Below are 15,230 nucleotides of genomic sequence, written 5' to 3' on the forward strand. Positions count from 1 at the left end.
TTTTCTGACTCAGAAGAGGAAGCTCTAATTCCACTTGCAAGAGCCTTGGAGGGTGTAGCATGCCAAGATGGGAAGGGCACAGGGGCGTGGGTATAACAGAGCTCAAGGCCCTGCCTTACCTGATGGGGTGCAGTACTTTGAGGTCTTGGGCTTGCCTTTATGCCCACACACACTTTTCTTTCTAGAGGCTCTGGTGATTATGAAGGGGTCCAACTGCTAGGAAGAATGAGGAGCAAGCCGAGGGGGAGAGGGGAGGCTTGTGGGAGGTGAATACCTGACTGATCCCATCAGGGAGAAGAGTCTCTTCCAAGGGAGGAAGGAACATAACTTCTGAGCTTGCTTCTCTCTCTCTCTCTCTCAGTCTCCCTCCCTGTCTCCCTCCCTCCCTTCCTCACACACTTACTGTGAACCCAAAGAGAGTGGAGACATGGGGAGGGGAGACACTAAAGAGCCAGGCACATACTGCTCTCAGAGATGGTGGGCGACTGGAGGGCTGTCACAGTGGGTAAGCATGGAACCAGAATGCTGTCTTGAGTCTGTCTGATCCTAGAGCCACCCTGCCCACCTACGGTGCCACCCCCTCACCAGGTACAGCAATCAAACAGGGCTATGTGCGGCGCTGTGACAGTGGGAAGAGAGGCATCGAGAAGGCAGTGGGTAAAGCTCAGCTTTCCAGAAGGCGCGGGCAGATTTTGCACCACAGGGAACAGGAGACCAAGGACTAGTTTCTTCACAGGGCTGATCTGACAGAGGGCGGCCACACAGAGCAGGGCCTCGAATTACTACCACATGGACCAGAGTTTGTGACTCATTTCACAGGAAATCATCTTCAACCACAAGGTGGACATGGCTGACTTCCTTGTTCCAAATGCCCTAATTTGAACTAGGATGAGATGTTGGCGATTAATATGGCCCTGCTAGCCACAGTCCCTTATGTGATGCACAATATAGTGGAGCCTCTATGCCTGTGGCTATAATCCCATTTTAGAATGAGTTCCCTACTATGATAATGGACACAATTAAGATGAGATTACACTTCTACCTTAGCAAGGGTATGGATCAATTTATCACCCTTTATTTTCCTGGGGCTATATCTGTTGAAAGACAAAAAATATCAAATCCCCATCAAAGCCATTCCTCTGAGTATTGAGAAATACACAGGGGAAACCTTGGACCATTAGAAGAAGAGCCACCAGGGGAGCATGTCCAAGTTCTCTGAGTGATGGAGGCTGAGACTCGAGGCACCAGAAGCTGTGGCATGGAGGTCATGGGACAGGGCACAGGAGCCAGGCTGAGACTAGGTGGAGGGCAGGAGACCAAAAGACATAACAGAGGAAGGCCAAGGCTATTAGAATGGGAGACTGGCCCATGGAGGCAGAGGTCAAGGTACCACTTAGCTGAGAGGCTGAGGACCAGAAACAGAGATGTGGCTGCTAATGGTGCACAGTGTGTACAGCTGTGTCCTTCCTGCTTATTTCTCCTGACTTGTGCTAGCCCGTTACCTTCCCTAATACGCCCCTACAATCCTGTTTGTATTGTTTGCGAGTCCTCTGTGGCCATGGCAACACATTTTTGAACCCAGCAGAGAAGTGGAGTGCCGGGAGGAATGGTTGCTGTGCGAATATGGAAAAGACGGAGAGCGGAGGCATGGGTGACCTCGGCCTTGCAACAATTGGGAGTCAGAGGAGCTAAGCCAGGGCCTCCACACCTTGTACTTATCGGATGCCCTGCCGCCACAGTTACTCTCTCTCTGTGTCCTTAACTACTGGAAATAATGATAATAATGAATCCCATGGATGGATAACCAAAAAGGTGTCCAATAGGAATTTGAGAACCTGAGCTGGAATTACACGTTACGGCTGGCATGTAGATGAGATTGACACTTAAGCCAGCTTGTTAATAGTCTCTCCCACACCCCCCACCCCCACCCCATGCTCAGTGGATACAATGGCACAGTTGTGAAAACGTAGTCTTTGCAGATAGAGACTTGGAGGGGAAGCTGAACTCTACCACTTTGTAAACGTTGTGACCTTAGACAAGTCACTTAACTTTTTTGAACCTCAGTTTCTTCAACTGGAAAAAGGAGAATCCTCTTTATCTAGAGAGCAACTTTGAGGATTTAATGGGTATACACCTAAGGCTTTTTCATTGATTTTGGAAATAGCAGCCATGAGGCCAATCGCAGAAATTGACATCGTGACTATTGCTATGATCTCTTAAGGTTGAAGGAACTCTAGAAGCTCGGCATGAGTTCAGCTGGTCTTCCTCTTCTGGCACCCATGTTGCTTGGCTTTCCTCAGAGTCCTCCAAGCTGAACTCTATTTGCATCCTCATTTGTGCTTTAGTCATTAACATCTGTGAGCCTTGGTTCTCACATCTGCATAATGGGGATGACGAATTCCACTTTGGTGACCTCAGGAGAATTCTGGGAGCATGCTGCTATTGGAGTGTCATTGGGAGCCAGTGCTGTAATGCTCTCCCAGGAGGTTCCATGTGGCCCACACTGAGGAGCAAGCAACATTTTAGCATTTTCAACCTGGGCCGACAGGGCCTTGTTTGAATTCTCAGAGGTCAGCTAATTCTCTCTAAAACTTTAAAAATGCTGTGCTTTTATGTGTTTCAATGATATTTTATTTGCTTCATGATTTGGGTATTTGTGTTTGTAACCCCAATGACAAAAAGCATTTAATTGTTAGTGCATGCTTTCCAAACAGACTCTGAAGACACATTACAGGAGTCTACAGGTCGTGTGTGTGTGTGTGTGTGTGTGTGTGTGTGTTTAATTTTTCATTGTGAATTTGGTGAAGAGTGACAGGTTAAGTTGCTGATTCTGTTGAGCACGGGGTCACCATGGGTCAGAGCTAACTTGATATGCACCTAACAACAACAACAAGAAGCATGCAACGATTTGTCAACATGTTGGCTCTCCATCAATGACACTGCGAGCAGCTACAGCAGGAGCTGCTGTGCCTACGTGATGGATGAGGAAACCGAGAGCCGAGGAAGTCTCAGGTTACCCAAGACCACAGAAGAGTTTCTGGACAAAAGCAAGGTGCTTTTTTATTTTATTTAAACTCTTTCTTTTCAAAATGCTGTTGTTTCAATCATCAGTCCAGTCATCTCCTTCTTCCTTTTTCCCAGCAGACTCCAAAGCACTGCTGCCAGGGCAGGCTGCTGGCGACTTTGAAGGTCAGGCATCTGGCAGGGATGGAAAGAACTACAAAACACAAGTGTAGCCCGTTCTGGGCTTAGACCTTTCAGAGGCTTCCGTGGTGTCTTCCTCTATCATTACACCCTCATCACAAACACTCTCAAAGAGGGGTCAATCCCTGCAACAGCAGGCTAATTATGAGGCAGAATTTCTAAAAATTAGCATCTTATAAATTGCGTTATGCCTCTGAAGGGGGAAGAGAAACACTGACCACACACCCGACTATGTTTCAAACTGGAATTAATTAGTCATTTGAAGCCTAATTATCAACTAATCTATTGGAACATGCAAGTCTTTTGTTTTGGGATGGCATATGCAATTTGCCTCTTATTAGCTGGCAGTTGTAAGGGTTTGAGAGCTCATTAGGTCAGAAGAAGAAAAATGCAGGTTAGAAGGAGACAGAAAGCCAAAGGGCTGCTTAGTGGTGCTGTGACGGAGAGGTCGCTGGGCAACAGATGAGGATGGGCAATGTAATTACCTGGGGTCATTCAGTGGCTTTGAGGATACTGATGTGTAATTTCTATCCTCCCCCGAGAGGTAATTATACATGTCCTCACCCTGGGTGTGTGCATTCTTTAACAGCAGGGCATCCACAAGGTTGGTGCCAAGAGATATCCTAGAATAATGGGAAAGACATTGGATGCTGCCAGCTACCCATGCTAGGTATGGTTTGATCACAGACTTGCTGTATGACCTTGGTTAAGTCAGACCCTCTGGATGTTTCTATTTCCCTACAAGTAAATGAGCTTTAGGTGGAGTCTAGCACTGAAGATCTGGGTCCTGGCGGTGCCAGGGCTCGCTCCTCACAACAATGTCTCCTTTGGGGAAAACAAGTCTCTAGAACATTACCACCATTTAAAATACAAACGCCTCTGGGCCCTTAACATCTGAATCTAAATTTCATTGGCCTCAGAGGCTGTGGAGTTGACTCCAAATCATGTACAAGGAAGGCTTCAAGGCGTTCCTGGGAAAAGAGAATGAAAGATAATAGATTTTTTTCATAACATTTTGGAAGCCCCATTCCTCTACCCACCCTGTATGTCAAAGAAGACTGTGCTCTGTAGGGCTTCTATCGATTTTTTTTTTTTTTTGGAAGTAGATCACCACCAAACCTTTGTTTTCATTTTTCCCAAGGTGCATCTCGGTGAACTTGAACCACCAACCTTTTGTTTAGCAGCTGATTTCATTGACAGTTTTCACCACCCAGGGACACTCTGTCTAAATTAATCTATCACAGTTGGTATGCTCTGCTACCAGTCTTAACCTTGAAATGCTGGAATGACCAAGGAGAAGAAAATTTGAAGAGGAAAGGAGGGTACAGTAAGAATCTGTCTAGCACTGGATACCAGGCCAGAAAAACAAGGGCAGAACTTAAGGTTAGGTAAAGTGTATTGGTCCTCTATTTATAGCCTCTTCTTTTGACCCTCACACACTCATAGCAGCATTATTAATTGTAGTCAAAAAGTGGAAACAATCAGAATGTCCATCCACTGATACATGGTTAAACAAAAGGAAGTGTGTCCAAGCAATGGAATGTTATTTGGTGATAAAAAAGAGTGAGGTGCTGACACATGCTACAACATGGATGGTGCTGGAAAGCACTGCATAGTCACAAAGGGCTATGCATTGTATAATTCCATTGATATGAACTGTCAAGAGTAGGGTATGTCTATGTTTGTCTATATAAGATAGGCAGGATGAATAATCCTGAGGAGAAAACAAAGGGACCAGAAGTTCTGAAGGGACATGACAGAAGAGGGGGTTTGGAGGGCGAGTGGGGAGCCAACAAACTCAGAGCTAAGGGAATAACAAGAGATCTAAAATTGATGGCAAGGAGGGCGTGTACAATGCCTGGTGGGGCTTAATCAAGTGCAATATATCCGAGAGGAATTACTGAGAGCTGAATGGAGGGTAAACATGATAGCAGGATAAGAGGAAGGTGAAAGGAAGCAGAGGAAAGAACTAGGAGGCAAAAGCTATTTATAGAGGTAGAGCTATAGGCATGTATATATGTAAACATAGTACTTTATAATGAAAGGGATAGAGACCAATGTGCATATATTTACATGTTAAGTATTAAGATAGCAGATGGACTTTGGGCCTCTACACAGGCCTTCCTTAGCACAGAAACACTTTGTTCTGATAACCTGGCACTCTTTGATACTCACCTTCCTGACATGATCAGATTGCTGAGGACAAAATGGGTATAGAGGCAAATGTGGTGAAGAGAATGGATGGTGCCTGGCTATCAAAAGATATAGTGACTGTGGTCTTAAAGACTTGAAGTTAAACAAACAGCCATCCAGCAGGGAAGCAACAAAGCCCACATGGATGAAGCACACCAGCCTGTGTGATAATGAGGTTTCAATAGGATCAGGTATCAGGTATTAAAAGATCCAAAATAAACAACTATATTGATGTGAGTCAGTGGTTTTGGAGTGGAGACCCAAAGCCCATCTGTAGATAATTGGATATCCCCCGACATAAGGGTTATCAGGAAGGGATGATTCAACCAAGGTGCAGTGTAGCACCAAGGAATCCCACATCATTCCTCTGGTTCCTAAATGCTTACTTCCCACCACTACCATGACCCAGTTCTACCTTACAAATTTGACTAGACTGGAGAACACACATTGTACAGATTAGAGCTCTCAACACATGGAATTCAGGTCAGATAAACTCCTCAGGAACAGTAGTGGGAGTAGCGATATCATGAGGGTAGGGGGATGGTTGGGGAGGGGGAAGGGGGAGAAAGGGGGAACCCATCACAAAATTGGATATGTAGACACCCCCAAAGGGGACGGATAATAGAACTGTGGGTGATGCAGTGCAAAAGATGAAATAAATAAATAAATAAATGAAACAATATATAATTGATCAAGGATTCACAAGGGTGGGAGTGTGGGTAAGGGAGAGGAAAATAGAGGAGCTTATACCAAGGGCTCAAGTAGAAAATGTTTTGGAAATAATGATGGCAACATAAGTACAAATATGCTTGATACAATTGATGTATGGAATGTTTTAAGAGCTCCCAATAAAATGTTCAAAAAAAAAATAGGATAGGTGGCATAAATGGTAAAGTAAATGCTCAACTACTAACCCAAATATTGGTAGTTTAAACCCACTCAGAGGCACCTTCGAAGACAGACTTGGTGATGTTCTTTTGAAAGGTCACAGTCTTCAAAACACTATGACACATAATTGCACTTTGTACACATGGAAACCAGGAGTCAGCATCGACTGCATGCTAACTAGCCGCATCAGGAACAATCACAGACTATCATTGTGTCAAACTAGAGGCTCAAAGCAGTGTGGTGCAAACATCTCATAGGCATTCAAAGATGTGGTGATTTTGACCATGTTACAAAGTTGAGTGACTGAAGTTATGATGACTGTGGAAGACCTGCCTACAGGCACGCTGAATCCCAGGAGCACACTAACTCTGTGTGGTCATTTGACAAGTGGAGAAGGAGGAGTGGGAGGAACTTTCTCCAAGGCTGAAGTTACGTAATAAGGTTCTTTGCATCATAAAATGCACACCAGTTTGTGAATATGGAAGCAAGTTAGAGGCTCATGCACAAGGGCCCTGAGCTGAGAGCCTGCTGTGCTCTACTCACCAGATTAGCAAGGATGTAGTGGTAGCCAATGCCATTCTTCTCTAGCTTTATAATCTACAAAATACAAAGGGAAAGGATTTGTCAACAATAACAACAGCAATGATAATAGCAACTAAGATTAATTTCGAGCTCTGTTCTAAGTGCTCCTCCTATAGTATCCCAATGTATCGTGGAAGAAAGCACATTCTAGAATAAGAACAGAGGCTTCCTAAGATCACTCAGCTATAAAGTGGCAGGTGCCAGGATTTGGAATCAGGCAGAGGTAGAGTGATTTTACCACAGTCCCAAGGACCCAAAGGTGAAATACTCACCTTAGTGTACTCCTTTCTCTATAAAGCTTTCCCTGGACATGAAGATTCTTCCCTTAGTGAGGAGCTAATGCTGCATTATATCCCTTTCATTGTCATGACAACACTTGCCACTTTGCTAGGCAGGTGGTGGATAGGTGGATGGGTTGGTGGACAATTGACACCCTAGTTCTTGACCTTCAACTCTTTGCATGAACAGTGCTTAGATGCAGCTTCATGTTCTGATGCAGTTTTGTACCTTTCTCCCTGAATTGGATAGGTGTACACAGGCACAAGTGCATTGCTTAACCCAGAAGCTGGAGGGGAATGTTAAGATGACCAGATCCAACTAATCACTCTACAGATGGGAAGTTGAGGCCCAAGAGGGTAAACGACTTGTTCGGGGCCACTGGGGAACCTGACTGTTTTGAGCCTTTCAACCTGATGCTTGTTGAGCACTTGGATCCCCAGTCAGCCCTCTGTTCTGAGTGCCTGGTGTCTCCAGATTTGGGCAGTAGGAAAAAATGTCTGTGTTAGAGAACAGCCAGAGAATTGACTGGCCAGATACTGTCTAGCCAGGGACAACTGAGACCCCAGGCTTATTCTCACCTGATGTCTTAGTCTTTGCTCAGTCTGCAAATACACTTGATCACTTTAATCACTTTTTTCATCATCAAGTTGGAATTAGTGCCCACCATTCACTGGCTCTTGCCCTGCACTATTACAAGGACACACAAAATATATATGAGAAGCCTTTGGGTTTCTTCTCTAACTGAAGTAAATTTCGAGGTTATTGAAGTCCACATTCAGACATCTGCTTAATTGGATGTATGTGTGTAGCAGCTCCCATATTTTTTGAATGCGAGCAATAATTAAATGCCAGCACAAACACTGAATGCTGTGAAACAGCGGATAGATTGTGGAGTTCCAGACCACAGAGCTCAAATACGATTGGGATGATAGTTTTATTAATAATTCTTCATTACTTTTTCATTTTCTTGTCAAATGGTTTGCTGCCCTTTCAACCTTTATCAAAAACCCATTTGGCTTCTAATAAACATGAAACAATAAATAAAGATATTTCAAATCCCACTACATTCAAGAGCTGAAAAAATACAGTCTCTGCAAGATGATATTACAGGTTGGATCAGGAAACAGTTGATAATGGACTAACGGATAATTAACCTACAAAAATCATCTATCTCATATGATTCAGTCTTATACCAACCTTTCTACCCACCTCCTCCCTTACCTACACATTGACCTACCTTCTCTCATTTCCTACCTTCCTTTTACAAATGTTTATTGTTTACTGGTCTAGTGGGGTATACATTAAGCTGCTAAACACAAGACCAGTTGTTCAAATATATCAGTCACTCCTTGAAAGAAAGTATTTCTGTTCCCCTAAAGGACACATTCCTAGAAGCCCACAGGGGCACTTCTACTCTGTCTTACAGAGCCGCTATGATTCAGAATCTATTTGATGGCATTGAGTTTCATTCGGACTTTTGGTACATGCCAAGCACTGTACTGGAGATACAGTACCAATGAAACTGGCATGATTCTTGCCTTCTTGGGGCTTACAGTCTAGAAGGAGGAGACAGAGATATCCAGACAAATATACACAAAGTTAAAAAATAAGGGAGATGCTACAAAGGGAATGCCTGATTCTGCATAGAGCCTGTCACCTCATTGCCCCCATCCCTGAAAGATCATTTCCTTATGATTGGCTTTAGGATCTTTTTGTCTGGAAGATTCTCTCCCACACTCTCTTTTTCTCATATCCTTTAGAGCAGGACTCTATGTAATACCAACTTCTCTATAAAACCTTCTAGGGTTAATCAATCCAGCCAACAAATATTTAATGAATAAGGACTGCTTTTCTTTCTTATTGCTGCTAAAACAGAAATACCACAGTGGGTGGCTTTATCAACCAGAAATTTATTTTCTCACAGCTATGTCTATGGTTCTAATACAGTTTATACACACAGTGGAGTAGAGGGGATTTCTTCTCATAGAAACTTTGCACATTTGAGTAAAACAACCCATAGCATTCCCCAGGCTGTCAGTCTTTATGGAAGCACACTGCTGCATCTTTCTCCAGGGTCATGGCGGATGTGTTTGAGCAGTGACCTTTTGGCTAGCAGAGGAGCACTTAGCACTGATCACTGGGGAGCCTCCTCATGGCTCAGGAGGCCAGCTATCAGAACAAATTGGGGTGGACTTCAATTTTTTTGTATGCTGGGCTGGGAGACTTTGGGGAAATTTAATGCTGTGTTTCTTTATCTATAACACAGGGTAATGGGCAGATGCTGTTATATAGGTTTATGTGAGGAGTCAGTGGGGTTACACGATGGAGCTTCAAGGAATTTGTAGAGGAATGGAATTTCCCATGAACTTTTGAAGCCCCTTGTACATAGAAAAGACTTGTCATAGTGCCTGTGCCACTGCTATGGCTACTATATTTTTCTAGAGCAATATAAGCAAGGCATCCATGTAGTAAGAATACTTCCTTATAGTTCAGCACATCTCTGACTTCTATCTCTTCTTTGTACAATCTTATAGGTCAGGGGTCTTTATTTCTATTTTACAGGTGACTACATGGATCCCCAAATTGAAAAGTAATTCAAGAAGCCAATATGAATTGGTACCAAGAATAGCAAAAATGGGCAAACACTTCCATCTATCATGTACTGAAGGAGCTGCTCTGTTAAGTGTATCAATTTTTAAATCTTCACAAGAGCTTTCAATAAGTAGATATGATTCTTATTGTCATTAACTGTTCAGGAACTTAAGACCTATAAAACACACTGCCATCAAGTTGACTCTGGCTCATGGTGACCCTATGTAATATTTCTGAGTCTGGACTTCCTTGTCGAGTAGGAAGACTACAGTGTGACTAGAAGTTTTGAGCCACTGACCATATAAAAGGTTAAAACTTGGCTCAACATCATAAATCTAGTAAATAATAGAGCCAGGAGTTGTCCATGCTGAACTGGCTTCAGAATCTACGTTTACCCATTATACTCTGCTGCTCTCTAAAAAACTAAATTTAATTCCTCTGCTTCTATTCCAGAGAGCTTCTACCTCCGCGAACACAATTCTTGCTGGCCTGAGTTGTACTTTGATTAGTAGGGAACATGTGGTTAACCTCTTGAAGAATTCTTGGCTTTCATAATCTCCATCCTGTTGAGTTGCTAAGACCTCTGGGTGAATGCTGAGCTGCTGCTCGAATTTCCTGTGGGGGCCCCAGGGGTCTTGAGGTCCATTAACAAGCTCTGTAATGTTGTCAAGTACCTAGAATTACTGTCTTTAATTATATAGCATTGTACATAAGTGATTGCAAAATATACTTCTTAGCTAGTATATCTGAATACACACATGTGCTTTCAAAGGAATAATGATCGGCAAAAGGTCTTGTTCTTTAGTGAGCACAGGCTTTAATTTTGAGGAGCAGAGAGGAATTAAAGACCCCTGACTCAAACTGATGAGTTTACAGCATCTGCTCATGAACTGCACAATCAATTGGATTCTCAGAAAGAGGAGAATGTTCAATGGAATAATAGAAAAAAGAGGTGCTCGCTGCCTCCTTAGCTTCTTAAACCAGGTCAGTGGGCCAACTGGATCAGTGGGAGACAGAGCCCAGAGCTGAACACAAGAATCTGTCCCTAACGTGACCACAATTTATAAACTGTAAAATGTAAAGCAATTATTACTGTGTGTGTTTTTTAATGACAGGAACCATTGGTGTAAGTAGATCTTTGATTTAGTGTTTTGAAAACCAGCTCGTGTGTGTCATTTCATAAAAATCACAAAATTAATTACAGAATGTTAAAAGAAAACAGCTTGTTTTATGGAGTCAAAATCCCTCTTTATGCTCATTCAGCTCCTCGATGAAGACCTGCTTGAAATGGGACCATTTTACCCTTTAAGAAAGATAGAAGGAACAACAGAAATTATATCAAATAAGGAACCAGAGATGTGAGCCCCTTTGACCTGTGTCTGGGTAAGACATAGCAGCCACGTGGGCCCACACTAAAGGATAGACCCTTAAAAGCCCTCTTTCAGATGTTAAAAAGTAAATAGATTACGTTGAAGACTAAGGTGCACCTGATCCAGCCCATGATATTTTCAATAGCCTCATGTACATGTGGGAACTGGACTATGACTAAGGAAAACTGGAGAAGAATGGATGTCTTTGAATTATGGTCCAGGTCAAGAATATTACACATATCATGGACTGCCAGGAAAATGAACAAATCTATTGTGGGAGAAATATGGCCAGAATGCTCCTTAGTAGTGAGACTGGTGAGACTTTGTCTCAAATGCTTTTAACGTGTTAGCAGGAGAGATAAGTCCCTGGATATGGACATCTTGTTTGGTAAAAGAGGGTTAGGGAAGAACAGCTTGAGCATTAATGAGAAGCACTGACACAGCGGTTGCAACCCGGGCTCAAACAGTGGGACCCACGTCTGAGATGGCTCAGGACAAAGCCGTACTTCCTTCTGTTGCACACAAGGTCACAGGGAGTCAGCTGTGACTTGACAGAACCTAACAACAGCAAGGCTGGATTCAATCAGTAGCATAAACACGCAAACCCCAGCTCCTTCCCGACTAAAGAGAAACCTCTTTAGCGCTAGGAGGTTGACAACCACCCTCTTCACACTGGGCTAAGACCCTTCTCCACCAACTACGAAGACACGGGGCTTTGAAATAGTTCAAAACGGCTCAATCACACAGATTGCCTAGCCACCAAATATCCTGTGAGTGGGGTTTGGATACAAGCAAACAGGCCACAGTGACCCACTGAAAACTCCTGCCCAACTGCACCCTTCGAATGTGTGGGCCATGCCCTTTGATGGGGGGCCCTGCTGCTGGCTTTCAACTGGAGTTAAAACCCCCTGTACAAGAGCCTTGGTAGCAAGTGTATCCTCCACTAGCTACAACGGCACTGTTTTGAACCAGTTTGAAGATGTGCAAAGAAAAACAGAAATAATCTTCTCTGAATCATCATCAGAGAATCTAACTTTTCCTTTCTTTTTTTAACCTTTGCTATCTTCAAGTTGTAATAAAACAATTGAAATAAAAACCAGGTTTTATTGTTTTTTCCAAGTACAAAATTATTCGAAATCACAACGTGTCTTTAACACTTGAGTTCTCATCTCCCTGGTGCCAACTAGTCTTCATCTTCACATCTTTCATCTGTTTTATTTCACTTCAGCCTCTCTAGACCACAGCAAACTGATCATTCCATCAGGGAAGCCTTTCTTGACCATCCAACATGGTAAAATTCTACTTCGATCCCTCCTAGTTAATTTGATACTTAGTAAGTTTTTTATATATCTTAGGTACTGTTTTCAGAGTTTTACACGTATTAGTTCATCAAATCCTCAGAAAAGCCCTATGAAGTAGAGGCTATGAATATCACCATTTTTCAGATATAGAAACCAATTATAGTAGAAAGCTTGCTGCATTGACCACAGATAGATCCTTCGGAGTACTAAAACTTTTGAGAAAACCAACAGCTCAGTGTCAGCAAGTGACTGCCGTCTCATAGCCACCCTAGGAGATAGGGTGGAGCTGCTCTTAGGAGTTTCTGAGACTAACTCTTTAGTAGAGTAGAAAACCCGGTCTTTCTTCCACAGAGTGGCTGGTGGTTTTGAACTTCTGACCTTATGGTTAGCAGCCCAAAGGAAAACCACTATTTGATCAGGGCTCCTCTCAGAATACTAAACACAACTGTAAATGTGCTTTTATTTACTTTGTCATTCCATTAATCTTTGTCTCTCCTCTTCCTACATGGAGAAGGGCAGAATAATGTCTGCTTTCCCCCAGCTCTGTCTGCAGGAGTTTGAATCATGTCTGCCACACAGCGAACCCTCAGTACACAAACGTACATGGGCTTTCAGCAGATTTCCTCCCACTCTAGCCGCCCACGAACTCTAGAAGCAGAACCGCCTAGATTTGTATTTGTATCTTCTTAGGCTTGGGAGAAATTTCATACTTTTCAGAAGTTTACTTGTCTATAAAGTGAGATTAATAGTATTATCTACTGTAGAACGATGTTGTGAGGACCTTTGCATATATGTTATGTATATGCAATAGCAGGGGCTCTTAAGAAATTATAGGTGTTATCTTTAATATTGATGATGATGGTGATACAAACAGCTATACTTGCTACTCTCCAATCCACTGGACAATCTTTCCATTCATCCCAGGCCTTGGGAGGTCATCAGATAAGTTGTTAGACCCCATTTTACTGGCAGAATAACCGAGAAACAGATGAGTAATTTGGCCACACCGTCAATACAGTGACATTGTTGTTTGCTGGCATCCTGATCTTGTTACCATGTCCCACACTGGCCTTCTCTTCACCCCATTCATAGGTACTCTCCTAGTAGCCTACGTGTTTTTTGCATTTTTATGTCATCACACAATGTTTATTTGCTATTTTTATCTACATAAACCCCGTGAAAGTTAAAACATCATCTCCCTGAATCCCTACTAGATCCCCAGTGCCTGGCACCTAGTAGGTGTTCAATACACACTGGTGACCAGAATGAAAGAAAAAAAAGATTGGCTGAACCAAACAATAACAACTGAAGGCTCCTCATTCTCTTTCTGTTTCTGGTCCCTTTGGCCTCAGCGCCCACCCCATGCTCTTGCTGCCTTCCGTACCTGGCCTAGGATAGCGTTGAGGCGCTCGGATTCACAGTCCACTACCACCAGCCTCTCCTTTTTCTTCTCTAGGTCCTGAAAGAGCATCCGGTAGCCTTCCTCTGTGGTTGTCAAAATGTTGACGGCTGTCACCTGCCAGTTCTTCTCAGCAGCTGTGTCGAGGACTTTCTGGAGGACGGACAAGCCTGGAAGTTGGGTGAGCGGGACAGAGAAGTGGCAGACAGATCAGTTAGAACACGTAGGCTCACTCTTATTTCTGCTAGACATCCATTCCCTTCAATCAGTGCCCCACTCCTCCACCCAGCTCCATTCCAGCTTTCTCTGATTGTGCATGTCTGGACAGAAAGCTCAGTGAACATAGGCACTGTCTCTCTCTTTCTATTCTCTTTTATGGTGTTATTCCCAATACATAGTAGGCAATAGGACTAGTGATTAAAAAACATGAAGTGAGACCATCTGAGGCTCAAACCTGATGCTACAATGTATTAGTTAAATGACCTAGCAGAGGCTAATTAACCTGTCTAAGTTATCATGTTTTCAAAGGTAAAAAGATCAATGTTAATAATATCTACCTCACAGTGCCAACCGGAGGATTGAATGAAAATGTCTGATACATGCCAGGGCATGATCCATGATCACTGCTGGTGAGTTGATTCTAACTCAAGGGATTCATAAGTGTTAATCATTATTATTGAGCACTCAGTAACTGTTTACTAAATATGTGAGCCTAGCAACTAATTACGCATCTGATAATTGTTGATTATGGTCTTGAGTGGCTCAAATGATTTGTACTTATGTCAAACCAAAATTCACTGCGATTGAGTTGATTCTGATTGATAGCAACCCTATGGGACAGAGTAGAGCTGTCATTTATATTTCTAAGACATTAAATGTTTACAGGAACAGACAGACTAATCTTTCTCCCAAGGGATTTGAACCACTGACTTTGCAGTTTGTAGCCCAATGAATTGTCCACTAGACTACCAGGGCTCTTGCACTCAAATACTGACAAAATTTTGGCAATTAAACCTTCATGGCAACACGACACAAAGACCTGCTATCTGCTTCTGCAAATATTACAGTAATGAAAACTTTATTGGTTCACAGTTCAATATCATATATTGAAATCAACTGCACAGAAATTTTTGTTGTTTAATTTAACTGCTGATTAAACTTTCAAATGCTTTATAAAACCCATTTCCATCAATTCCTACTTATGAAAATCTTTCTAGGCTGTGATCCACACAACCCATAGGGTAGCGGTTCTCAACCTGTGGGTTTTGACCCCTTTGGGGGGTTGAACAATCCTTTCACAGGGGTCACCTAAGACCATCAGAAAACACATTTCTGATGGTCTTAGGAACCGAGACACCTCTCCTCTGTTCGTCTCATCTCCAGGTGGGTCTGCCCACATGCAGATATGCCCACAAAGGAGTA

General features: G+C 43.0%; 1 protein-coding gene across 2 annotated transcripts in view; it reads right to left on the reverse strand.

The window, feature by feature from the left end:
* GRIA1 (glutamate ionotropic receptor AMPA type subunit 1) overlaps window positions 1–15,230 on the reverse strand; it is a 392,988-nt gene that overhangs the window by 167,274 nt on the left and 210,484 nt on the right. For both annotated transcript variants that reach the window (XM_004696740.2, XM_004696739.2), the window contains exons 4-5: window positions 13,794–13,978; window positions 6,829–6,882 (exon numbers count right to left, since the gene is read on the reverse strand). In XM_004696740.2, coding sequence (XP_004696797.1) covers window positions 6,829–6,882; window positions 13,794–13,978 — 239 coding nt within the window. The remainder of the gene's footprint in view (window positions 1–6,828; window positions 6,883–13,793; window positions 13,979–15,230) is intronic.

This window comes from Echinops telfairi, unplaced genomic scaffold (genome assembly GCF_000313985.2).
Source record: "Echinops telfairi isolate 266 unplaced genomic scaffold, ASM31398v2 ScPeMD7_7469;HRSCAF=8507_0, whole genome shotgun sequence".
Classification (NCBI taxonomy): Eukaryota; Metazoa; Chordata; class Mammalia; order Afrosoricida; family Tenrecidae; genus Echinops; species Echinops telfairi.